A 26,263-nucleotide genomic window follows, 5' to 3' on the forward strand; every position below is an offset into this window, starting at 1 on the left:
GGAGGAGGAGTAGGGAGATGTTTTCCAGGGAGGAATTTGATTTGGAATGAAGGCAAAAGGAAAGTGGAGAGTTAGCCGGTATTCGGGGGTCACCTGATTTCCGCCGGTGGGATGGAGTGGCCGTTTGGGGGCTGCTGACGGGGCCTCCCAGGGGCGACAGAAACACGAGACGAAGAACCACAGAGCATTAGAAAGCTAGCTGCGCTGAAGACGGGCGCGTTGAGGAGTGACATCCAGCAGCTCACGTTGCTACAGGCAAATCCAGGAAGGAAGCGCTTCTCCGTCATCGATATATCGAGTTAGAATGTGAGTCTGGTTTTTGTTTTCTGCATTATAATAGTACTAATTAAGGATTTTATCACTGATGAGGTACAAGCCAAAGATACTGGATGAATCTGGGTAGTCTGCTCACGCTTCAGGTGCAGATTAGAGGTGATGGGAGCGTGCTGCTGATGTATTGCCGGCCATTGCCTGGTTAGATGAGGCTAAGTGAGATGGAAGAGATGAGCTCACATGAAGAGCGATGGAGGGAGACGGTCTGTGCCTCCTGACCTTTGGTCCTTTGCTGTTCCCCTTTCCCCTCGTCACTCCTCTGCCCTGCTGTTCCGTCCTCATGCTCGGCTCCGACACGTTTCTCACGTTGCCTCTGTGAAGCGGCTTTATTTAGAGGCTGTCGGTGTTATCGAGCGACGAGCGCGTGCTTCTGCCCGTCACTAGCAGCGCTGCTTGGCGTCCGTGTGGCGCCGCTGGCCCACATTTATAGCGTCCAAACGCATCTATTTCTAAAAGTGCTATTTCAGCATCTTTCTCTAAGGTTCCTGTTGGGCTCGGAAAACGCAAGACAATCACTTAAATGTGATTGATGTCAAAGCGTTCCGGTTTAAATGCGATTGATGTCAAAGCGTTCCGGTTTAAATGCGATTGATGTCAAAGCGTTCCGGTTTAAATGCGATTGATGTCAAAGCGTTCCGGTTTAAATGTGATTGATGTCAAAGCGTTCCGGTTTAAATGTGATTGATGTCAAAGCGTTCCGGTTTAAATGTGATTGATGTCAAAGCGTTCCGGTTTAAATGTGATTGATGTCAAAGCGTTCCGGTTTAAATGTGATTGATGTCAAAGCGTTCCGGTTTAAATGTGATTGATGTCAAAGCGTTCCGGTTTAAATGTGATTGATGTCAAAGCGTTCCGGTTTAAATGTGATTGATGTCAAAGCGTTCCGGTTTAAATGTGATTGATGTCAAAGCGTTCCGGTTTAAATGTGATTGATGTCAAAGCGTTCCGGTTTAAATGTGATTGATGTCAAAGCGTTCCGGTTTAAATGTGATTGATGTCAAAGCGTTCCGGTTTAAATCTGGTGGATGGATTTACGCTCTTCAGGCTGCTTCGGTCCCAGATGGTATGTCATTGTACACGTCACGAATTTGCAAGAGAGAATCGGGTGGAGCGAAAGACGTTCCCCACATCCGTTTCCTTTCGCAGAGGAACAGTAGGTCAGGGGTCACTCAGGGCCAGGATGATGAGGGAGCAAACATGCGCTGCGTGCAGACGGGATATTTCTCCGTCACGTTAAACAAGCTGTAGTAAGTGATGCTCGTTTCCGTCTGAACGAGTGAAGCTAGCAGGTCATAGTTCTGTGTTTGACGTCTGTCCTCTGGTCTCATCCCCTTCATGTTGGAGCATTATCTCAGGTGCTCTGGCTGCCAGCCGGCCTTTCTGGCGCAGGTGTGTGCCCTCATATACACACCTGCGTTTCTGTCTCTGCTCCTTTAACTCCCTCTCTGCCCGCCTCTCTTTTCCTCCTCATTGTTTCGTCTGTCTGAAACAGGAAGTCTTCGTAGGAAGTCTTCGTAGCCTGTTGCTCCGAAGGGGAAAGCAAACGGTGACATGCACAAACACAGGAAGCGCCGCTTTCCTCACGCGGCCTCCAGCTTATTGCTTATTTCACTTGGTCGATGCACCCCCCCCCCCTCCCGGCTGTGCAGTAGTAACCAATGTGCTCAGAGCTGACCTTACTCTTTGACTTCCTCGTGCCTTATAAAGCGGCGAGGCCTTCGCTGAAGCAGGGATATTGAAGTTATCAATATGGGGTGCAGCTCCATCAGCTGGAAAGTGAGCAGCTGTGGTCAAAGGTGGATGGAGGTCACTGGTCTCTTCAAACACGGTGATCCAGAACCGATGATGCACACACACACACACACACACACACACACCAGATGTTACATCAATAGTGCAGGTTTTAACTTTAGCCCCACCGGGTTTCTGTACACTGAATTCTGATGTGCTGTGTTTTGAACACAAGAGGGCAGCACATGTCCACTTCACGGCGGTGAGCAACTGGCCATAGGATGCTGACCTGTGAGAGAGAGGAGGAATGTAGATGAAGGAATAGAGAGGATGATACGATCTTTTTCCGTATGGATGGCTTGAAGGCGGTTCTCCGGGCCCTGCAATGAACCCATTGGACAGTTGAATCAATCGTCAGGGAAACGGACTCGGCTAATGAAGTAAACCGACTTATATTAAAGGGGTGTTATAATTGTGTCACGTCCATGAAGGCCGGCCGGACACAGACCCTTCCATGCTGCTGTCTGGCCTGAGCTCGGCACACACACACGCACACGCACACGCACACACACACACACACACACCTCGCTGTGCTCGGCTTGTGTTTGTGTGTGCTGAAACATACTGTATGTTCCGGGAGTGTGAGGCAGAAACACTCTCTTGGTAGACCCCGTGTATAATGATGCATGCGCTCCAGCTCCACAGTGGTGTGTGTGTGTGTGTGTGTGTCGGTGTGTGTCGGTGTGTGTGTAACGCCCCCCCCCCCAGGACTAGGAATCTGTGTTCCATAAAGGAACGTCTTCTTCAGTTTCTGTCGGATAAAGGCGTCGCTTTATGTTCGATACGACGTCACCGGACCGGAACTGAGGAGCGGATGTTTAACGTGGACCCGCGTCGGTTCTGCTCCAACGTGCATCCTCCGGAGCGGACGAAGCGCTAACCCTGTCCCACGGAAACTAACCCGGGGGGACGTCTGTGGGAAGAGACGTCGGAACCGAGAGAGGGAGGGAAGCGGGTCCGTTTGGTTCCGTCCGCGCTGCAGCAGAGACGCTTCGGTTCGGTCCGGTTCGTTCCGGGTGAAGCAGAGACGCTTCGGTTCGGTCCGGTTCTTTCCGGGTGAAGCAGAGACGCTTCGGTTCGGTCCGGTTCTTTCCGGGTGAAGCAGAGACGCTTCGGTTCGGTCCGGTTTGTTCCGGGTGAAGCAGAGACGCTTCGGTTCGGTCCGGTTCTTTCCGGGTGAAGCAGAGACGCTTCGGTTCGGTCCGGTTCTTTCCGGGTGAAGCAGAGACGCTTCGGTTCGGTCCGGTTCGTTCCGGGTGAAGCAGAGACGCTTCGGTTCGGTCCGGTTCGTTCCGGGTGAAGCAGAGACGCTTCGGTTCGGTCCGGTTCGTTCCGGGTGAAGCAGAGACGCTTCGGTTCGGTCCGGTTCGTTCCGGGTGAAGCAGAGACGCTTCGGTTCGGTCCGGTCCGGTCCGGGTGAAGCAGAGACGCTTCGGTCCGGTCCGGTCCGGGTGAAGCAGAGACGCTTCGGTTCGGTCCGGTCCGGTCCGGGTGAAGCAGAAAACTGAAACTGTCCATTCTGGATTTCTTTCTTCGCTTCCTGTCGTCCAGGATGAGGTTTAAAAGGAACGGGTCCTACACGTTAAATCGGTAAGAGATTGTGATGCACGCCGCAGTGCGCGCGCGCGCGCGTGTGTGTGTGTGCGTGTGCGTGCGTGCGTGCGTGCGTGCGTGCGTGCGTGCGTGCGTGGCACTGTCATTTTTTAAAGCTGATTTGATTGAGTCTGATTTCCTCCAATCAGGGAGGCTTTCTATTTGTGGACCTGCCATTGTGGAGGATGATCTGAGCTGATGGATGTTTGGGTGAGCGGGTGAACGGATGACGGATGACGGGTGAACGGGTGAACGGGTGAGCGATGGCAAGTGTTGGAAAGCTCTTTGATTTATTAGCCGTAATAGAAACGCACTCGGTCCATTAACGCAACATCTGATGAGAATCTCTGAGACTTTAAAATGTAATCAATATTTGATCATCGATTGTTTCTTTCAGGGGTCACAGTTCACCAGTATGACGGCCTCTAGCTGGCGCTGTGAGGTCGGACTGAGATCAGCCTGCTTTCATGTTTTGTTTGCTTTGACTGAAAGTCCCGAATCTTTGAGGAAGCTCACGAGAAGCTACTCAGTGACGGTTAACGTAATGGCAGTTTCACTTCTCACACGTTTCCTCTTTGCCTTCCATTGTGGACATGCACACACACACACGCACACACACACACACGCACACACACACACGCACAGCCCACATCCTGACTCCAAACACCTTCCATGAGGCAATTCAGCAACGAAGGGGGCTAATTAGCGGTAGCTCCTGGTGACAATCCTCTGAGGAGGAGGGAGGGATGACGTCAAGACGATTCCTTGCTGCTGCGTTTCCTCTTTGTCCTCTCTTGTCCCAGAGGGGACGGGAGGGAAGCAGCCGAGGGACGTTCAGCGTCCCCCGATGCTCGGCGAGGTTTTTGTACAGCAGGGTTTCATGGAAATAACTTGTACTACCTCTTGTACTGATTAACCCCCCCCTCCTGAAGGTGACTGTCCCCTCTGTCCTGTCTTTTGAGCCGGCCCGTTTGACACCGTTTACGTCACGTTGGTGTCCGTCGAGTCCGCATCGCTGGCTGCGGCGTTCGATCGCTGCGGTCCGGTTGCGTTCTTCTGCCTGTGTGTTCATGACTTCCTGTTATCTGACACAGAAGTTCTCTGCAGTGATTGGCTCGCCTCTTGGGGGCTTGTCTCTGTGCTGCCCCCCCCCCCCCCCCCCATCGTGCGCTGCTGCATTGTTTGTCTGAATGAAGGGTCACGGTGCACGTGATCTTCTGAATGATTGTTGAGTGTTGAGTGTTAGCTATCTGCTATTGCTACTTCTCACATACTACTTCATTATGCAGTCACGGAATGTTTGATCCCCCCCCCCCATACACACACACTTTTATCTCTGTGTATCTCTATCCATCTCCCTCCCCCGCAGTCCAACCTGTGCTGCCCGACAGTCAGCGTTTTGTTTATGGGACCTTGTTTGCTAAGCTAATCTTCCCTCCATTCAAGTGGGAGCCAACGCGCTAGTTAGACAGAGAGAGAGAGAGAGAGAGAGAGAGAGAGAGAGGTAGGGAGAGAGAGGGGGCGTGAGGAAGACTGAAAGTGAGGCAGGCAGTGCAGTCGTTGGAAAGGAAGGAGCCAGGCGGCGTGCTCGGTGTCTCGCCGTGTGAATCGGCTTTTTTCTGAAAGCGTACTTTTCTGTCCGTCGGTCAGCCTGCATGCACCAGTCCGTCCGTCTGTCCTCCGCGAGCTGTCCAGAGGCTCTGATGCTAGCTGCATGAATGCACAGGTGCTATGCTGCGGGAGCCTCTGCACCTGTAGCTGGAGAGGTGAACGGGAGGAAGGGTGCTCCGGGTGAGAGTCGTCACCCTGGCTGCTGGATGGGGGTCCTGGTGTGCTGCGACTGCTTCTTCTATCGGTAGTCAAAAGAACGCTTTGCTTTCTGTTCTTCATTTCACTTCCGTCGTCAGGCTTTGATTGCCGGCTCCATCTCCGTGAAGGTGCTGCGGTTTTGTAGGAGACGTTTGAGGACGGTGCTGCTGTCCCTGGCAGAGATGCTGCTTTAGGAGGGGAGGGGGGGGGGGGGGGGGGGGGGAGGGAGGCAGCTGAGGGGAAAGATACAGCGATGGCACAGAGCCCGTTTCAAAAGCTGGCCAAAGCAGTCAGACGGGCAAACGACGCTGCTTACTGGGCTTGTTGTGAAGTTGCTTCGTAGGATCTAAAATCCTCCGCTCGGTCCGACTTGTCGAGCCTTTCCTCTCGTCTTCCTGTTTGCCTCTGTGACTGTTTATTTGGACACTCTGTTCCTTTTCGAGCGGATAGGAAAGTGTTTTTTTCTTCTTCTGGTTTTTTGCCGCATGCAGAGCATGACATGATGGACTTTGCTCTCTTTTCTGTCTTAGCCCACTTGAATTTTGATTCATTCATGTTCCTTGCAGAGATGTCCTGCACCTGAAACATCTATTTAGTCCACTCAATTTAAAAATCAGACGAACTTGCTGGCACTCGTATACTTGAATATTCCGCTTAAGAGAATGAGTAAAGGATTTATGGTAGGCTCTCTCGCAGTTGGGGCAGAAAAGATCCAATTCCCCTCTCTTGTGGTTGTGGGCTTAGCCACTCGGCCTTAACCGCTGTATAAAGTCTAAATATATCTCTGGTTCTCTGAGGAGTATTTGGATGGTGAGTGTAAAATTGTAGCTTCAACACAGACACACACATCACAGCTGGATTAGTTTAGCATTTGCTGCAAATCAGAACTTTGCTTGCACTTCCCTGCTGCCATTTTCTGTGTGCGTGTGTGTGTGTGTGTGTGTGTGTGTGTGTGTGTGCGTGGTGTTCTGTAAATACACTTAAAACCTATGATGGCCAGCTCTGTCTCAGGAGTACGTATGTTCTTCTCTCCTCCAGTCAGGATCAAGGCGGGGTGGGATCGGATGCATTACTGACGTCTCTGGCGCTCATTAAGCCAAAATGGGCGTCCGCCACGTCTATTTTTAGCATTTCCTCTCCCTGGCCTCTACGTGGTGATGATGTTTTATGGTGTGATTGATGTGTGTTTTTGGAGGAACACCCATCCAAACAGGGCCACGTTGACCTCGGGCCGGTCCAGCCCTACTTTCCATGGACTACAGCGTTTCAACTTTCAACAGTACCATTGCTTAGGAGTTGCAACCAGAACTCTTTTAAGCAGTACCAAGTCTGATATTGGTCGTCCTGTTATAAAGAGGGCCAATGGTGGATGACTCTCCACTAGCATTTGTAAAAAGCGAATGGCTCCTCGGCTGCCGGGAGGGGCGGTGCTCCTTCATTTTGAATGACGGCGCCTGCCCCCCTTTCCTTGCATCCTTACGTGCAATCATTTCTAAGGATTAAATGATCTCAATGAACAAGGTCAAAAGTTCCCTCTTGGTCTTGGTTTGTGCACACTTGTGATGTCTTGTGATTGTGTTGTAGGAATGCAGGTACCGTCACAAGTAACGGCTCAAATGTGTTTTTGTTTGCGTGTGTTTTCTCTCAACTGATCAATGAATAGATTTCTAATCTTGTGAGGTGTGGAACTTTATATGTTATCATCGCGTCAACGCTCTGCGTGTTATATTTACGTGTGTCTTTGACAGGCAGAAACTACTTACTCAACTACACACCAGCATATGGCTTTTATATTTAATCTGTTGGGTTTACATCTAGAATAGCTGCTGGATTTTGGTTATGTGTGAACCTACCTGCAGCTCTCAAAAATATCTAAACCTTCCACAAGCTAATCTGGTTTATGCTTCATCCTGTTAGGACACATCTCACACTCGACTCTTGTGGAGAGATGCTGACCGATGACTGCAAACTGGAGAGGTCGGTCAGTCCTGACCTGACTGAAAGTCTTTCTGGGCTTTTTTCCACCTGCCCCCCAGTCCCTGCAGAGGGCAGACCTCTTACACACGGCCAGTTGCATAACAGAGACCGTCTCTGTGTGTGTCTGCAGGAGGAGCCCAGACCTGCTGGCTCAGGAGAAGGAGAAAGCGATTGCCTTGCACTAACCTCACCTCCACATTTAGATCTAGCCAGTCAGCAGATATGTAATGATGCACTTAAATGTAAAAGGCCCCATTTGGTCAAGTTTATTTTATTACTAAAACAAGTTAATTCACAGAATAGAACCAGATCACACTCAGTAACACATAAGACATCTAAAACAGGTTATTAACACTGAACAAACAAACTCAAAGTGCAGCAGACCGGAGTGAAAATGGCTTGTGTGTGACAATGGACCTGTACCCTGTAGCCACGGAGAAGCTGCTGAGGAGCTGCTGCTTCTGGCCAAATTGGCAACTGACTAATGGCATTTCTCTTTTTGGCTGAGTTTGGAGGTTGGAGGTTGTTCAGGTGGCAGGAAAGGAGCTGGGCAGAGCTCAGAGTGCAAAACAACAGAACTAAAGTCTTTCTATGTGTGTGTATGTGCTGTGTCAGTCTCACTGGTGGTGTTAGTGGTGGGTGCAACAGCCCATGGCTTCTCTGTGCTGCCTCTGGGAACAAGAGGCCCATTTGATGGGAGACAGGAAGTGCCTGGGCGCCTCACTTCCTGTTTATGGAGTTTGTCCAAGGCGAGAGTAAGAGGGTGGTCTGGTGTAACCGAATTGAATGAAGAAGGTGGGGGTGAAAAGGTGACTTTCCTCTTTTGCTCCTCACCTAAAATCGAATCAGACACACACACACACACACACACACACACACACGCACACACACACACGCCTATATAGCTGTGTACCTGCCGTCTGCTACTGTGCCTTTGGTAGCTGCGGCCCCTCATTGCTTTCAGTTATCTCCTATCTGATAGGGCGTCATTCCCAGGAATAGACCAGCGAGGGAGACTGGGAAAATAAGACAAACATTTATTTTGAATGCCCCTGGAAATGCAGCTTATAAAGCCCCCATTGCGTCTCATTTCTGTTCTTTGTTATAGGATTTACTGAGGAATTACCGTCACTTGTGGAGCTTCTTTTCAGGCGGTGTTGTTGTTGTCATGGGTGGATGTCCCTTCGAGGAGGAGGAGCACATGACTCATTTTCCACCATTTAGGCTTTCGGTTGGTTTAATCTGTTGGGCGCCATCGGTGCCACGCTTCTCTTCACAGATCAGACCTGGGTGTGGCCGTTTCCTACCCCTGCATCAGACATCACACAATAGACCACAGATTCCTGTCTTATCAGATGGTGGTAAGATCTCGTCTAGTCCTCAGGGAAATGTCCCTTTATCAAGGACATCATGTTCATTTAGTTTCTGTTGCTTTGTTGCATGCGTGCAATTTTAGTTTTTATTTTCATTTGTACTTTTCCAACATATCTCGCAAAAATATTACTTGGCAGGAATACTTGCTATTTGTAATGATTCGAACTTTTTTCACTCAAGTCAAGAGATTTGTCCATTAATAAAAATAAATTCTATGTATTTGTTTTAATAATCGACATGGCCATGAGAATACAGCAGCCGTGTGTAAGAAGGAGAGCTGTGTATTGATGCTGGTCATTAGTTTCATCTCAGTGAGTTTAGAGTTGTTCCGTTTTTCTCTGTTCATAAGGTTCAAAAGAAAACGGACCATTGGCGTTAGAGAAATTTAACCAGACAGTCTGATGAAGTTGTCATACCTGCTGACGTAGGAAATGGAGACCTTTCCCCTGGGACAGTCCCCTTTTGATCTTTCACATGCACCAATTAGTGTTTGAACCTCTCATGTGCAGGCATGCGTGCCGCGTAAGTTGTAGAACATACCAAGAAACATGCTGCTTTGTGCTCAGAGATGGGCGGGTAGATTTAAGCCATTAACTGCATGACTGGGGTAGCTGCAGGGCGCTGCTGCCTCCGCCTGTCTTCTCACAGTACTGACTACGCTCTGCTTGAGCTGACACGCTCGATCAAGCAGACATGAACTTTGTCTGCAGAACATAATTTAACCTGGCCTTGTTCACAAAGCCAGTAATCAGTCTGTATATTCATTCCTCGGAAGAGCAGTATAAATCACGTGCATCCACGTTCCCTAGAAACATCAGGGAATCGGTGCCTGATGCTAATGAACCGGATGAGGGCTGGCATGCACAGCCTTGGACTGTAAACAAGAAGCCACTCAGAAGTACGTTGCAGCCGTGCACGCCTGTTTATCTCTGCCACACGGTCCCTGCTCCAGCGCTGATCCGTGTGCAGACGTTCTGATTTGTAGGATTTACACGGGGAGTTTGACATCGTCGTCTTGGCATAGATCCTGCGCAGTTTTATAAATGACATTGCTCTCTAGTTTTGTTGGATTAGGAGCATTTAAAAGAAAGTTCTGTCCTCCTCTAAACCCATGAAGGGTGAGCACACACACACACACACACACACACGCGTAACACACACCCCGTGTAAATATGGGCGGTACCCCGATTCCTTTTCCCGCCACCACCTCTTAATGTCCTTCTCTGTTTGTGTAATCCATGATGGTCTCTGACCTTATCCAGCCGTCTCCACCTCACGCTACACACACACACACACTCACACACACACACACTCACACACAGGCTGCCTCCTGTCCTCCTCAACAAACATTATCATACAGCTTTTACATCGAAAACTCCCTCCCTCTTTGCTTAAAACCTCACCCGGTGGTTTCACTGCCATCCTCTGTGTGTTTACGGATATTTACATTTTTAACACTGTACTATCTTTAGGCCCGATCGCCCGGCTAGGCGTAAGGCCTATTGTTTTTGCAACGCAGTGGACGATGACTTGATGACGAGCGCAGCTCGTTCGTCTTGGTATTGCTCAACCACACCAGTAGTGGAAAGTAATTCATGAAGTTTTACACGCGACAAAGCATGTTGCCATCCGTAGGGTTAACATGGTGCCGTTTTAGTTTTGCGTGCCTCACACATACAGAACACACCCTTGTAACAAAAGTCGGAATGGAGAAGTGAAGTGGAAAACTCAGTCTAGCTGTGAGGCGGTGTAACTTTTAAACATTTCCTGGAGTGACTGGCCTTTTCCGAGGATGAAGGCTGTTCACATCAATATAGCCTTCCCCTACTTTTCTCTTACTTTTTTTTGTTTGTGAAAATACAGGTATAAGTTGTGTCTCCACAGGATTCAGAATATTTAATGTCTCTTACCTTTTATCGAAGCTGTTCATGTCGGCATCTTTTGCCGGCAGGGGGCAGTGTTGCAGCTCAGGCGTGTGCGTCATACTGTCTGGGTCTCATAGCATGCACACTGTAGTCTGTCAGAACCGCTTGGTGTGTGTGTGTGTGTGTGTGGTTATCATAGTATTTCCTGGAAAAACAACATTCCTTTCCCTTTTAAGAGATTTATTAGTTTTCTGATAAAACACGTCGTTGTTTGTCACCAACTTCTGTCTCCTCCAGGATCTAACACTTGGTATCTTTATACACAACCATGAAAAGTAAAAGTGAATCGGAGTTGATGTGTATTTTTAACTGCTTTTTTGAATCCGTAAATGGTGTTTTCAATGTTAAAATTGGGGCTGTCTGCGGTAACATTCCCAACATTTCATCAAGATCCGTCCAGAACTTTTTGAGTCATCTTTCTAGCAGATGGATGGACAGACAAACACCGGCGATTGCATAATAATAGGTAATTAATGCTTTGACGAGACATGACCCGCACCGTTCCACCCACCTGTATTTGTCTCAATGGATGAGTATTGTCTTCGTTAATGCTGATAATCTACTCTCTGAAGTAGGGGCTGTCATCAATTCCTCATGGGACGAGTGCTGCAGGCAGCAGGTTGGGCCTTCCTCCGCCCATCTCACCTGCTAGTCAGCTTACCAGCTTTCAGAATATTAGCTGAATTTACACCGTGTGTGTGTTCATTCTGAAGGTGCCATCAGTTTATCCTTGACCAGGTGGTGAATTAGGGATAGGATAGAGACGCTCCCCTGCTGGGGAATGTTGGGAGGAGTGCGGCGGGTAACACAGGCGTGCTACGACAACCTCCCACACTGAAACAAACTCGCTGCTCTCATCTAATCTGCTGTTATCACTCTCATTCCCACTGCTTTTTCTGCTCCATTTTTTACTTCCCTCTCTTTACCCCTGTTGCGTCCTCGTTGATTGCCTTCCACCATTTCACCCCTTACTCCCCTCCACATTCCGCTCTGAGCCATTCCTGCTGCTTGTCTGGTGGTTGATGTGAGCAGTCTGTGAAGGTGGTGATTTATAAATGTCTGTACAGGAGTTTGGTATTTCTCATCTCCTGTCCATCTTTTTAACCCGTCTCTTCATACAGTCATTAACCAGTCAGAACATGAACATGTTTTTCACATACAGAAGACTCTTCCATGCAAAGTGCTGATTTAAACAAGCTTTAGTGCATGAGCAGTGGTACTTTTGTCAGCTACTACCACATAGCATACATACGAGTCGACTAAGCTAAGGTGCTACTTGGCTGTTAGCAGACCGAGGGCAGAACGGTGATTGGTGCATTTGGCTTAGGGACCTAACGACGATAACACCGTGCATCGGAGCTGAACACACAGCAAGACGGTCAGGTTCTGTTCAGAGGAACCCAAAGCATCAACAGTGAACTGCAGCTGGGCATGAGAACACAGGAAGTTCACAATAAATCAATGAACCGATGTACCTGAGCTCAGTTTGGATCAGTGCACGTTCAGCATGGGAACCAGATATGAGCAGATCAACAGAAACAGTTGGTTGCAGTTTTTGTATCTCTAATTGTTGTGTCCTATTTCTCTATTTTTTATTCTTAAAAACCTCATGTATATTCAGTATAATAGTATTAGCAGGATGGTAACCCTTATTAGACTGTGACATGTAGCGCTTCCCCTGCAGGAATGCAGCGCTAAAGAGCGACGAGGCTAGACAGGAAAATACTGCACATGCAAAGAGACGAAAAAAGACATCAAAGGAGAGACTTTATCGAGGAAAGTCCGATGGGCAGAGACTAGAGATATGCAGTTCACCTTTAAAGCACATTGAAATAATGTCTAAAATCCTTGTATTGTCTATGAAGAAATATGAAGTAGGTGGTTTGACACCTATTCCAGTCCAGGTTTTGTCCGGACATGTACATAAATACACGACAGATACCCACCCTCTACACACATACTCAGTATTTGGTGCAACATTAATAATTTTGTATAATCAGAGGGCAAAGAAGTAAAGTTGTGTTGCTCATATAGAATTGTCAGACTCGGTTTTGCTAGTATTATTACCTCCGCCGAGACGGGGGATATGTTATCGCCGGCGTGTGTTTGTCCGTCCGTCCGTCTGTTAGCGAGATATCTCAAAAGGTTCTGGACGGATCTGCATGAAATTTTCAAAGAAATTTTGAAATGTCACCAGAAACAGATGATTACATTTTGGTGATGATCCAGGAGAGATCCTGGGTTCACTTTGACATTTTTGATAAGATTGCAGTCAATGGAGCTTCAAAATGTGTTCCTCAATATCTCTCTTCTAGTTAGCGCTTGAATTGCTTTTTACGAAGTCGGCTGGAAACGAATGCGTTTTTGTAGCATTTACTTTTTCTCTGGAAACGAGGTAATTGGGGCGTTCATTCCCAGGGTGGGTCACTGGGTTCATTGCGCCGGGTGTCTTTTGGGCTTCAATAGAAAATCCTGTGGCATTGTGTGTGTTCACTTCCTGAGACCTTACCCAAACATGCCACTCCACTCCCACATGCCTTTTTTTTATGAATTGCTTGCTGGACAACTTGGAAGTGCTCTGCCCTCCAGTTATCCATTCACGCTGTACCGTGATTGGTCTCCGTACCCGTCTGTCATTTGGATCCCAGTAATGATAGGCTGGACATTGGCTCTGGAGGACTGGGAGGGAGCTGCATCCAGGCCTCGGGGCACGTCTACTGCTGGCTAGGAATCGGTGTTTACGTTGTGTCGAATAGGTGGAATATCCCCTGACTTTCTGCTCAACCTGTTGGAACAGCCATCCATGGGTCTCTGCGGTAAAAAGAGCTCTGCCAGTTTTACATTCTGGATCTAACAGTTTGACTCTCTTGTGTAGATGTTTTCAAGCTTAGCTAGGTGTGTTCTTGGGTTTAACATGAAATACCACATACTTCTATGATCACAAGACTTCCTCCTGTCGCGCTCTGACGTCAAGACTCTAATGATTTGAATTGCTTAAATTCTTTTTGACCACAGTCTTTCTTTCTCCTTGCGTTATCTTTGGCACTGATCAGTCGTTTCATTTGTTGTTGCGCTTATTATTTCATCTCATCTGTCACTCACATGGCTTGTAGTGAATATCTTCTCCTCTTCTTGGTGTGCGATGCGGTTTCTGGTTAGATTTACTGCCTTTATCTCGACGGTGGATGTCTTTTGTTGCAGTTTGGGGGGTAAATAAATTTACCAGCGATCTAATCTGAAAGTGGTCATGCCTTCTTTTATTGTTAGAGTTGCTATTCCGCTCAAAGGGTTCAAAAGGCTTATGAAACTCATAGTATGGATCAAATATATATTCAGAAGAGAGCTATTTTAGCTCCTAATATCTGTTTTAGAGATTCATCACAGCAAACGTTCCTTCCATTTGCGAAAGCCCAGTGGTACGTCATGGCAATGATTGATGCTCTGCAGGAACACGAGTGAGGCCGTGTCACGCCTCCGTAGCTGAAGGGAAGGTGACACTGACATTTGCAGAGGAGAAAGAAGGCAAGCCTCTGTCTGCCAGATGAAGAAGGAATGTTGTTGCTGGATTCCGTCCAGCTCAGCCGTTACGCACAAGGATTTGACTCCTTTGTCCGCCCGCAGCTCGCGCAAGACGATTAATGATATTTATTTAACTAGAGCGAAGCGTCCTCTAGGTAAAGGTTACCTGCTCTTTGACTTCACGCCTGGTTCACCCAAACTCTTTGTTAGCAACATGTCCGCAGTGAGCGTAGCGAGCCTCAGTGGTCGGCAGTGGATGTCCTCTGATTTAAAGTTCGCTAGGCATAAACGTGTTTCTCTTGAGTGGTCAGAAATAGCACGTGAACCCTCGTCAGCTCGTTCCTTTTATACTCAGGTGTAGTCAGCACAGCTCTTTTGATTGGTAAAACGCTGAATTCTACTCGTACTCCAAAACACGTTCATAAGAGAAAGTGCAATAACAATATTAGTTATTTGTTACAACCCAGCACGACACACACACACACACACACACACACACACGCACAAGCCCCTGGATATTCTTACGACTCTGTGTTCGTCTCATTCCCTCAGTGGGTCCGCAGCTCAGACGTGTTTGAACGAGCCCGAGTGCTGCCAGGCTGCCCTTGTTTTACTATCCAGGTGAGGTTCAGTAACAAAAGGAGGAATGTCACCCCATCGGTCCGTTGCACCGCTTCTCACACTGAAAGAAGTGACTTGCTCGGGCCGTACGCACAAAAATGTAACGACTTATTCAGAACGGGAGCCTGAAATACAAGTTCTTTTCAGTTCAGCTTTGTTTCGTCTTACCTCATCTTGTTATGATTTTTCGTGCTTGTTTTTTTGGTGTTTTACATTCCCTTCTTACATTTGGTCAACAGGCAAACGTTAAATAATATTTTGCTGATGCTAGCACATTACAGTGATTTTGATCATTGCATTATAATATGGACAAAAATAGTTTCACAAATAATTTATACAATAATTATATGCAGCATCTAAGTGATTTTTAGAAAGAAAGATGAATACATTATTCTCAGATTCCAGAATTCTCAGATTCCAGAACTCCAGATTGCTAACTGAGTCTGTTCTTTTGGATCGCTTTGGAAAACTTGTTTATTACCGTTTTTAAAAATATTATATTTTATTTTTAAGCAATACACACACTTTTGTTTCAAGGTTTTTAATATTTATACCTACTATATTCTGCATGTCCTTTCCATTCACACGTTTCTTTGCATTTCATTCACAGTGATTCATTTATTTTTAATCTCACAGCTCATAGTGGTGGTTTTGAGAAATTACCTTAATGACATTATTATAAATCAGGACAATACATTATGCAGTAATGTAATGTAATGTAATGTAACTAACGACATGACTGCGCTTCAAGTAGACGCACAAGGCACGTCCGCATGGGCAGACTGACGTCACAGAAGCCCTCCCACTTTGCAACTGTTCTCTTCGTTGATTGGTTGAATGACTTCGACTCACGGGAAGATTCCACGAAGTCCCTTTTTTCTGTTGCACAGCAAGTTTCAATCCCGGATCGATCGACGTGTCGTCGGAGTGAAATCGTGCGCGCGTGCGGGGAGATAATGATCCTGATTTAAATGATGGTGGATTATTCCTCCTTTCCTGGACATTCCGAGGACATGTACTCTCAGAGAAACTCCAAAAACGGATTCAGTTGCAAAATGGTTCTTCAAGCGGTCGGAAAGGTGTTAAGGTAACTGTCCTTCATTGTATTTAGCAAGTCGGTAGCTAATAACCTCGTTGACTTCCGTCAGAACGTCATAGTTCATTAATAAATTGCGTTATTACTTCAGTCAGAACCTTCGACGGCTGCGTATTTGTTTTGGATACTTTAAATAATCTTTCCCGATGGTGTACTTTGTCTTGACGAGTTTTACTACAGTGTCGTAGACATCGTAATGAAACACGCGAATATAAAAACATAAATAGGTAGGAAAAACTAGAAAGGCACTCGGAGAGCGCAATCCTCCTCCAAGGCACCCAAAAAGAATATTAGCAGATCCCTGGATCCACATGGTGATCCGGATCCGGATCCGGGTTGAAAAGGTTCCAGTTTGTTCTTTATACACCAACCATGAAAAGTGGAATCGGAGTTGTATTTTTAACTGATTCTTGAATCCACAAATGGGGTTTTCAATGTTATATTTTCTCCTGATCTCGTTCTGGATCAGCTCCAGGAGACGTTTTGCATGCTAGTGCGGCTTTTATGACTCTTTTGGTGAGTGACTTGAATGCATATTTGTTTAAAAAGCTTCTATTATAAGTACTTGTGCTATGATGCGACTCAGAGGACCTCGGTCATCACGGGGTTAACACACAACACATTTGTTTCCTATTAGAAGGTGAGAGAAATGCTCAGGTACTGAAGAGGTACTGAAGAGGTACTGAAGAGGTACTGAAGAGGTAATCCAGTTCATGCGTCTGTTCACACGATGTCTAAACGGTTTCCTTCACACGCCGAGTCCGGGAACAGGACTGCATTCAGGTAGAGAGCAGGTGAGCAGGTGAGCAGGTGAGCAGGTGAGCAGGTGAGCATGTGACACGGCCTCACCTGCTGTGGAGCGATAGGGAGGAGACCAGCCGCCATTTTGACACTGAGCAGGATTCACCCATTCATGCAACCAAAGAGGATTGTTGTGTAGCAGATTTAATAATCGGAGGAACGTCCAATCCCACCTCTCTGTCACAGACACACAGCGTCCTGCTGAGGCGCTCTGCCCACCCCTCATCCATCCATCCCTCCATCACTCCATCCATCCATCCATCCATCCATCCATCACTCCATCCCTCATTCATCCCTCATCCATCCCTCCATCCATCATCCATCCATCCCTCCCTCATCCATCCCTCCCTCCCTCATCCATCCCTCCATCCATCCACCCATCCCTCATCCATTACTCCATCCATCCATCACTCCATCCCTTCATCCATCCCTCCATCCATCCCTCCATCCATCACTCCATCCATCACTCCATCCCTCCCTCCATCCATCCCTCCCTCATCCCTCCATCCCTCCCTCCATCCATCCCTCCCTCATCCATCCATCCCTCCCTCCCTCCCCTTGTAGATGAGACCATCGTCTCATCGGTTCTCCACTCAGCAGCCTCGTTTCAGCTCAACCCAGTCTTCTTTTTTCCTGCCATGTGTGTTGTGATGTTGATGAGGCCCCTCTTTAGCTCTGGCGGGGGGGTACCTTGAATACTGGATGACTGGGGGGGGTCTGTGTGTGATTTACTGTGGACGACACCCCCGCTGATGCTGCTGGCTGAGTGGTGGCAGCTGTGCTTTCTTTGTTATTGATAAGTCCTCCAGACGCAAAACCGATGAGCCGTCGGGGGCCGTCGGGGGCCGTCGGGGGCCGTCGGGGGCTTCCACCAAGCAGCCACTCCGTCGGCTGTGAGGCGCTGCAGGGCCCAACCTTTGGCTTCATCCATCCTTAGCTCCGCCCCTTTTAGCCTCACCGTGGCCGCGGTGGTTCGGCGTCGGCGTGCTCCGACTGCCGGCCCTCCTCTCTGTGGTTTTTCGGGGAAAGGAACTTTGGAGTCTTTTAAAATGCACTCCTGAAATAGAGCGGGAGGCGACGCTCTGGGAAAACGGAGCCTCCGTAATGAAGATACTCTTTCTGTTTCCTGTACTTTCACTCACTGTTGGTCTCATCGGCTTGGAACCGTCTTCTGATGCTACTGACGTTCTCTTCTGTGTTCTTTAAACCTTGAAGACCATTTTTCAATCCTTGGACAAAAGAAGGGAACAACTTCAGGACACTTGATTGGTCGTTTGTCTGAAAACCAAAGGTTGTGTTCCTCTTTTCAGTTCCCGGGTAGTTTTGGGTATCGTCTGTCTGCGTTTATCCAGGTCCACTATGTACTGATTACAGAACATGACACGTTCCGGTTAAGGTTCTCTGTAGAACAGCAGGCTGAAGGAGAATGTCATTGCATTGAGTTTGTTTAGTAGAGCCAAGCACCAAGCTAAACGAGAACTCCCAAGGGCCCTGGGTTTTCATTCATTCATTCATTCATTTCTTTGATAGGGACAGTGCACATTAATGAACATCAATGCAGACACATCTAATAGATGTAAATATGCCGGATTTTAGCAAAAAAATGCTAATTTCCATCCGCAGTCCCTCGGCAGGTAAAGGAAAGAAAAAACAAGACTTTAGAAAGAACAAGAGGTTACAATAAAAACACGGCGCCGTACAGTAAATGACTAAAAGGTTTAGAGCTCGTGGTTTCAGGACTGGTTTACCTTCAACCACTGCTTGAGGTGAGTTTTGAAGGTTTGTAATGTGGGACGCTCCCTGATGGCGAGTGGAAGACAGTTCCAGATCTTACTGGCCTGGTAAGGCTGTTTTTCTGAGTGGGAGTGTGTGTGTGTGTGGGGGGGGGAGATATTTAGCACCTATATGTAGTATTTTTTAAGAAGAAACACGTAAAGTGATTCTCCAGCACAGCACGGTGGATTTCCAGAATTAAGTGGAGCCAGGCTCCGGCGAGGGGGTGGGTTCGTGGCGTACCTGCCCAAGGTGCTCGTCATTAAATGAGGTTTAAGTTCAGCCTAACTATCCAGCATTCAGCAGCCGGTGTGTGCACGGCCCGCGAGCTGGGTGTTGGGGCTCGCTTGAATCCAGGCTGAATTGTGTGAGTGCGTGCACGGGCACTTGTAGGACACACATGCTGGGGGGGGGGGGGGGGCTCCTGAACGCTGTGCTCCTCAGGCTTGTCTGTTGTGAAGTGTTTAGTGGTCCCCATGGTTATCGACTGGATCTACCGGCCCGCTTCATTCCTGTCGTGTGTGTGTGTGTGTGTGTGTGTGTGTGTGTGTGTGCGTGTGTGTGTGTGTCCCCCTCCGCATTGTCCAACTCATCATGCGTGGCTTTCTGCCTCCGTCGGCATCTCTGTGGGAAACAAACACGGAACAGGAAATGAGGAAATGCTTTCTAACAAGCGTCCCTGACAACATTTCCTCTGCGTGTTCGTCTCACTCAACCCTTGACCTCAGATTGTAGACCGATCCAGTGATACAGGCGGGGGTTAAGGGAATGGGGGGGGTCACAGCCCTGGAGGTGTGTGATGTGACGGCCCCATGCTAAAGCTACCGGGGCTGAGGGCATGGGGCTAACATCAGGTCAGGGGGGTCGGCTGCAGCAACCGAGGACTTTGAGTTCTGTTTTGGAACGGTCACTTCGGTGGGGGCTGTTTTGAATATTATTCAGTGACATCATGAAGACCTGTCTGGAAGGCTTTCAACCAGAAGACCAGCAGAATCGTTCTTCACACGCGCATCAGACTTTTTACCATTTGCGATTTCCCAGGCTTTTTAAAAAATCCCTTTTCAAGTGATTTGCAGCTCCTTAATCTGTTCTCGTTTGTTCCTCGTTGCAGGAAGTCGAAGACGAAGCCAAATGGAAAGAAGCCTCCAGCAGAGGAGAAGAAGCAGTACTTGGAGCTGGAGTACACAAAGATCCGTGTGGTGGACTTTGACCTCAAGGAGCTGGTGGTTCTGCCCAGAGAGATAGACCTCAACGAATGGCTCGCCAGCAACAGTGAGTGGCTGAGGCGGCGGTCAGCGATGGCGTTGTGCGTGAATGGATCTCCGTCTGTAACTAGCCGCTAGCGTTCTTCTTTCCTTCCTCTTCTTGGTTGTATTATCTGTAATTATCGGTAATTATCGGTAATTATCTGTATCTCCTCAACGGTCCGGCCTGTGGCGTTCCCTGGAAACAAACGTTTTATTAGCAGCTGAACTTTTGGGCATTTGTTTGCAAAGAAAGCCTAAAGCACCTCCAGGAACGCCACGGAGAACAAATAGCAGAAGGGAACAGGCTTCGTGTCTGCGTGTATTTCCGCAGGTGAAGAGCTTCCTCTTGTAGACGGACCTGCATCCGGTGGAACTTGAGCAAACAACGTCCTTGTTTGCTGTCTCACCGCTGGGAGTGACTGTTCGCCCGATGAGGAGCGTTGCAGTGTCCTGGTCGTCCACAGGAGAGCGTGGCACAGCACGGACGTTTCTGCGAGGCTCAATAACCCCCCCTTTCTGTCGTCTGTCCCGCAGCAACAACCTTCTTCAACCTTATCAACCTGCAGTACAGCACCATCTCAGAGTTCTGCACGGGGGACACCTGCCAAGCCATGACGGCGTGCAACACGTACGTTTTGTTCGTTCGTAGCTCGCACGCCCGTGATCGGAGGTCTTCCGTCCTATTGGTTGATTGATTACGTCAGCAGCGGCGGTCGCAGCCAGGCAGAAAACGGTCATTGCATCGTTTTAGATGAGACCTGTTCTGAGAAATGCTAGAATTTTAGAACATTCCTAAACCCTCGGAGACCTATTTGAATAATATTTTAGGCTCTTGTGAATCGAGCACCATATTGGGAAGTAGCTTCGTGTGTCATTGCTACCGTAATAGAGCCCACTGACCCCGCCCCTGTTTGGGCTGCTAATATTTTATTGATGCTTGGTGGTCAGATCTTAACTGAGGAGGAGGACTTTTGATCTCCTTTGTTTGGAAGGCTTTAGTGCTAAAATGCTACTGTGAACAGAAAAGGTGTTAAATAGGAGGACAGCTGATTAGCCACGTGTTTATCTAGTTTACCCCGGGGGGGCGGGGCGGCATCTTCGTGGGCGGGCCCTTGTTTTATTTCTGTGCACACTCACGCTTGAGAAACGACGACGGTCACAGCGCTTAAGAAAAGCCGTTTGGGTTAAACGTGAAAACGTGACCCGGCCAACGAGGAAATGACTCGTACACGGAAACCTCCAGAAGGGAATGTCTCCCGTTTCTACGGAAGCGAGGCAGGGGGGGCAGGGGGGGGATCTCAGGTGCAGCTCTGACTCGTGAGTCATGTGTCCCGCTTCTCTTCCTGCTTGGGTCGACCGTTAGCGTTAGCGTTAGCGTTCGTTAGACGGATGAATGCAGCAGTTTCATGACGGAAACCTGTCCTCTAGTGATGCGTCTTCAGCACCCTGTCCTCTAGTGATGCGTCTTCAGCACCCTGTCCTCTAGTGATGCGTCTTCAGCACCCTGTCCTCTAGTGATGCGTCTTCAGGGCCCTGTCCTCTAGTGATGCGTCTTCAGCGCCCTGTCCTCTAGTGATGCGTCTTCAGCACCCTGTCCTCTAGTGATGCGTCTTCAGCACCCTGTCCTCTAGTGATGCGTCTTCAGCACCCTGTCCTCTAGTGATGCGTCTTCAGGGCCCTGTCCTCTAGTGATGCGTCTTCAGCGCCCTGTCCTCTAGTGATGCGTCTTCAGGGCCCTGTCCTCTAGTGATGCGTCTTCAGCACCCTGTCCTCTAGTGATGCGTCTTCAGGGCCCTGTCCTCTAGTGATGCGTCTTCAGCACCCTGTCCTCTAGTGATGCGTCTTCAGCGCCCTGTCCTCTAGTGATGCGTCTTCAGCGCCCTGTCCTCTAGTGATGCGTCTTCAGCACCCTGTCCTCTAGTGATGCGTCTTCAGCACCCTGTCCTCTAGTGATGCGTCTTCAGCACCCTGTCCTCTAGTGATGCGTCTTCAGCACCCTGTCCTCTAGTGATGCGTCTTCAGCACCCTGTCCTCTAGTGATGTGTCTTCAGCGCCCTGTCCTCTAGTGATGCGTCTTCAGCACCCTGTCCTCTAGTGATGCGTCTTCAGCGCCCTGTCCTCTAGTGATGCGTCTTCAGCGCCCTGTCCTCTAGTGATGCGTCTTCAGCACCCTGTCCTCTAGTGATGCGTCTTCAGCACCCTGTCCTCTAGTGATGCGTCTTCAGCGCCCTGTCCTCTAGTGATGCGTCTTCAGCACCCTGTCCTCTAGTGATGCGTCTTCAGCACCCTGTCCTCTAGTGATGCGTCTTCAGCACCCTGTCCTCTAGTGATGCGTCTTCAGGGCCCTGTCCTCTAGTGATGCGTCTTCAGGGCCCTGTCCTCTAGTGATGCGTCTTCAGGGCCTGTCCTCTAGTGATGCGTCTTCAGCACCCTGTCCTCTAGTGATGCGTCTTCAGCGCCCTGTCCTCTAGTGATGCGTCTTCAGCGCCCTGTCCTCTAGTGATGCGTCTTCAGCGCCCTGTCCTCTAGTGATGCGTCTTCAGCACCCTGTCCTCTAGTGATGCGTCTTCAGGGCCCTGTCCTCTAGTGATGCGTCTTCAGGGCCCTGTCCTCTAGTGATGCGTCTTCAGCACCCTGTCCTCTAGTGATGCGTCTTCAGCACCCTGTCCTCTAGTGATGCGTCTTCAGCGCCCTGTCCTCTAGTGATGCGTCTTCAGCACCCTGTCCTCTAGTGATGCGTCTTCAGCACCCTGTCCTCTAGTGATGCGTCTTCAGCACCCTGTCCTCTAGTGATGCGTCTTCAGGGCCCTGTCCTCTAGTGATGCGTCTTCAGGGCCCTGTCCTCTAGTGATGCGTCTTCAGCACCCTGTCCTCTAGTGATGCGTCTTCAGCACCCTGTCCTCTAGTGATGCGTCTTCAGGGCCCTGTCCTCTAGTGATGCGTCTTCAGGGCCCTGTCCTCTAGTGATGCGTCTTCAGCACCCTGTCCTCTAGTGATGCGTCTTCAGGGCCCTGTCCTCTAGTGATGCGTCTTCAGCACCCTGTCCTCTAGTGATGCGTCTTCAGGGCCCTGTCCTCTAGTGATGCGTCTTCAGGGCCCTGTCCTCTAGTGATGCGTCTTCAGGCCCTGTCCTCTAGTGATGCGTCTTCAGCACCCTGTCCTCTAGTGATGCGTCTTCAGGGCCCTGTCCTCTAGTGATGCGTCTTCAGCACCCTGTCCTCTAGTGATGCGTCTTCAGCACCCTGTCCTCTAGTGATGCGTCTTCAGCACCCTGTCCTCTAGTGATGCGTCTTCAGCACCCTGTCCTCTAGTGATGCGTCTTCAGCACCCTGTCCTCTAGTGATGCGTCTTCAGCACCCTGTCCTCTAGTGATGCGTCTTCAGTGTCTTTTTATTTGACCGGCTTGTCTTTGTGCTTTCCCACCAGAATCTACTACTGGCACGATGAGAAGGGGAAGAAGACGAAGTGCACCGCTCCACAATACGTCGACTTCGTGATGAGTCTCTGTCAGAAACTGGTCACGGATGAGGAAGTCTTTCCCACAAAATACGGTGAGTGGTGCCCCCGGGTCTGCAGCAGGTTCCTGGTGCCCCCGGGTCTGCAGCAGGTTCCTGGTGCCCCCGGGTCTGCAGCAGGTTCCTGGTGCCCCCGGGTCTGCAGCAGGTTCCTGGTGCCCCCAGGTCCTGTAGCAGGTTCCTGGTGCCCCCAGGTCCTGCAGCAGGTTCCTGGTGCCCCCGGGTCTGCAGCAGGTTCCTGGTGCCCCCAGGTCCTGCAGCAGGTTCCTGGTGCCCCCGGGTCTGCAGCAGGTTCCTGGTGCCCCCGGGTCTGCAGCAGGTTCCTGGTGCCCCCAGGTCCTGCAGCAGGTTCCTGGTGCCCCCAGGTCCTGCAGCAGGTTCCTGGTGCCCCCGGGTCTGCAGCAGGTTCCTGGTGCCCCCGGGTCTGCAGCAGGTTCCTGGTGCCCCCGGGTCTGCAGCAGGTTCTTGGTGCTCTGCTGCCCCTGCTGGGGCAGTCTTCTAAAGACATTACATCGATTACCATCAGGAAATAATAGAATAGAAATCTTTTATTGTCGTTGTACAACGAGATTAAAATAATAACCATAGAAAACCCCAATATCGAGTTTTTCGTAAGAAGTAGAAAGTCCAGTAAGCGTCCAATCAGCTGCTAGTGTGCCGGTGGTGCGTTAATCCACGGGCTGTAAACGTAGCTCCTACTCCTGGTGACCCCCCGGTGAACCCTGGTGACCCCTGGTGAATCCCGGCGACTCCTGGTGAATCCCGGTGACCCCTGGTGAATCCCGGTGACCCCTGGTGAATCCCGGTGACCCCTGGTGAGCCCTGGGTCTGATGTATTCTCTGCTGTTTGTGCCTTTCTCTCTGTTTAGGCAAAGACTTCCCCAACTCCTTTGAGTCGTTGGTAAAGAAGATCTGCCGGTACCTGTTCCACGTTCTGGCCCACCTCTACTGGGCCCACTTTAAGGAGACGGTGGCTCTGGACCTGCAGGGACACTTGAACACTCTGTACGCACATTTCATCGTTTTCATAAGGGAATTTAACTTGGTCGACCCGAAGGAAACCTGCATCATGGAAGACCTGTCCGAAATCCTCTGCATCCCAGCCCCACCGCCCTCCCCGACCCCCCCCAGCCCAGGCTCGCCACCCTCCCCATCTTCACACAATCATGTGACGGAGAGATGAGCAGTGGGAGAGGAGATGGATTGAGAGAAGGAAAGACACTCTGGCCCTTTTGCTCGGTGCCAGCAGGACCTCAGAGACCTTCCACCAGCTGGGGGGGGGGCGCTTTGTCCACGCCAGGTTCCTCCATGGGGCAGACCCCGCCCATCTTCTCTGCAATTTAAACTAGGAACAGAAAGTATGTTTGTTCAGTTTGGTTTTATTTCGCTTTCATTTCTCTTGAAGTTTTATTCAGTTTTCTTTTCTTTTCTTTTCTCTGAAGGGGGCTTCACTTCCCTCCATGCTCTACCTAAGGGGGGGGGGGGGGCCAAGACTAGCCAATCACTGTTTGGGTTGTTTATGTAGGGGGGGTGATTAAAATGCTTCCTTCTCAGGACCCAAGAGAATTTATCACTGCTGCCAGAGAGGAGAGACAATTCTGTTGTCCCTCGTGTGGACAGACATGTCCCAGAAGCCACCTGCAAAGACGAGACAGAGACTCATGTCCGATATTAAAGGCCGTCTGCGGGTGCAGCAGCGCCGACACCCAGTCCAGCTGCAAAGACAAAGACATGAGGAATGTCTGCAGGCCGAGGGGGGGCGAGCTGCTCTGCTGGTCACCAGTACTCCCAGTTCTCATCTGTCCCTTAGAGTTCGCTTTGTGAAAGATTATCAGAGGAAGTTTAGTTCAGAATCAATAATATTAAAGGATAGAAATGTCTGGATCGCAAGCGGGTTCTGTCAGACGTCTGTGTGTGTGTGTGTGTGGGGGGGGGGGGGGGGTTATAATTCTCCTGTTTTATTTATTATTTTAATTCTTTTTGCAGGGTTCTTCAGTTCTGGCTCTTGTTTTTTATGTATTTTTAATTATTAACTAAATTAAAAGCAATTTATATTTTTGAGCTCTGCGGATTATAATCTAATAAAAGAGAGAAACGCCGCCCGGTCTCTGTGTGTGTGAAACCCGACACCATTAGTGACGTCAGGTTGAAACGACTTATTTATTCCTGTAAATGAAAAACATTGATTATTAATCGGGAGACATGAAGCCGTTCAGATACACGCGCAGCTCGAGTCCATTCACTGTGGCGTCATCACGTGTCGTCACACTGACCCTGTGACGTCACCACTCCCGGTAAATAAGACGCGGCTTTAGCTCTCCGGTTCGGATTCACGCAGCGTCACGCTTCGCCGTCTCCTCCCGGACGCGCGCACGGTGACGCCCTCCTCGAGTTTAAACCGAGCGATGCCGCCTGCCTGGTCCAGTGCGCGTGCGCTGCAGCAGGGGGTTGGGACCTTAACGGCGTGACCGAACTTGGAGTAGTCCACCGCGTACCTGCCGTCCTCTTCGGAGACCGCGGGCACGAACCGCTGCCCCCACAGGATCTCCTCGGACACGTAGGACGTGCGCGCCTGCGTGGTGATGCCCGTGGTCTCCACCACGCCCTCCAGCACCACGAGCACCTCGACGTGCTCGCGCTGCAGGTCGGCGGCGCACAGCCGGTACAGGGGACTGTCCCGGTCGATGACGTGGCAGATGATGAGGGGGGACACCAGGAAGACCCCGTTGGTCCCCACCGGGTTGTCCATGCGGATGTCCACCTGGTCCAGGGGCAGCACCTCCCCCTCCTCCGTGGTGCTCCGCCGCACCACCTGCATCCGCACGGTGGCGCTGATGATCATGCTCTTCCGCAGGTCCCCGATCCGGATCATGAAGCACAGCTTGTCGT

General features: G+C 49.7%; 2 protein-coding genes across 3 annotated transcripts; one reads left to right on the forward strand and one right to left on the reverse strand.

The window, feature by feature from the left end:
• Positions 1-230: 230 nt before the first annotated feature.
• On the forward strand, positions 231-25,301 carry mob2a (MOB kinase activator 2a). Of its 2 annotated transcripts, none has more exons than XM_068739525.1 (5): positions 231-306; positions 19,724-19,884; positions 20,394-20,487; positions 23,286-23,410; positions 24,244-25,301. In XM_068739525.1, coding segments are annotated over exons 1-5 (696 nt in total). In that variant the 5' UTR covers positions 231-304; the 3' UTR covers positions 24,558-25,301. The 2 variants fall into 2 exon arrangements, with proteins under 2 accessions (XP_068595626.1, XP_068595625.1); XM_068739524.1 differs by lacking the exon at positions 231-306 and adding an exon at positions 15,917-16,029.
• A 220-nt stretch (positions 25,302-25,521) lies between these two features.
• LOC137894261 (ATP-sensitive inward rectifier potassium channel 11-like) lies at positions 25,522-26,257 on the reverse strand. The gene has a single exon (XM_068739741.1). The coding sequence runs from the start codon at positions 26,244-26,246 to the stop codon at positions 25,686-25,688; it is 561 nt and encodes a 186-aa protein (XP_068595842.1). The 5' UTR covers positions 26,247-26,257; the 3' UTR covers positions 25,522-25,685.
• Between the last annotated feature and the right edge of the window lie 6 nt (positions 26,258-26,263).

Source organism: Brachionichthys hirsutus, chromosome 5 (genome assembly GCF_040956055.1).
Source record: "Brachionichthys hirsutus isolate HB-005 chromosome 5, CSIRO-AGI_Bhir_v1, whole genome shotgun sequence".
Taxonomy (NCBI): Eukaryota; Metazoa; Chordata; class Actinopteri; order Lophiiformes; family Brachionichthyidae; genus Brachionichthys; species Brachionichthys hirsutus.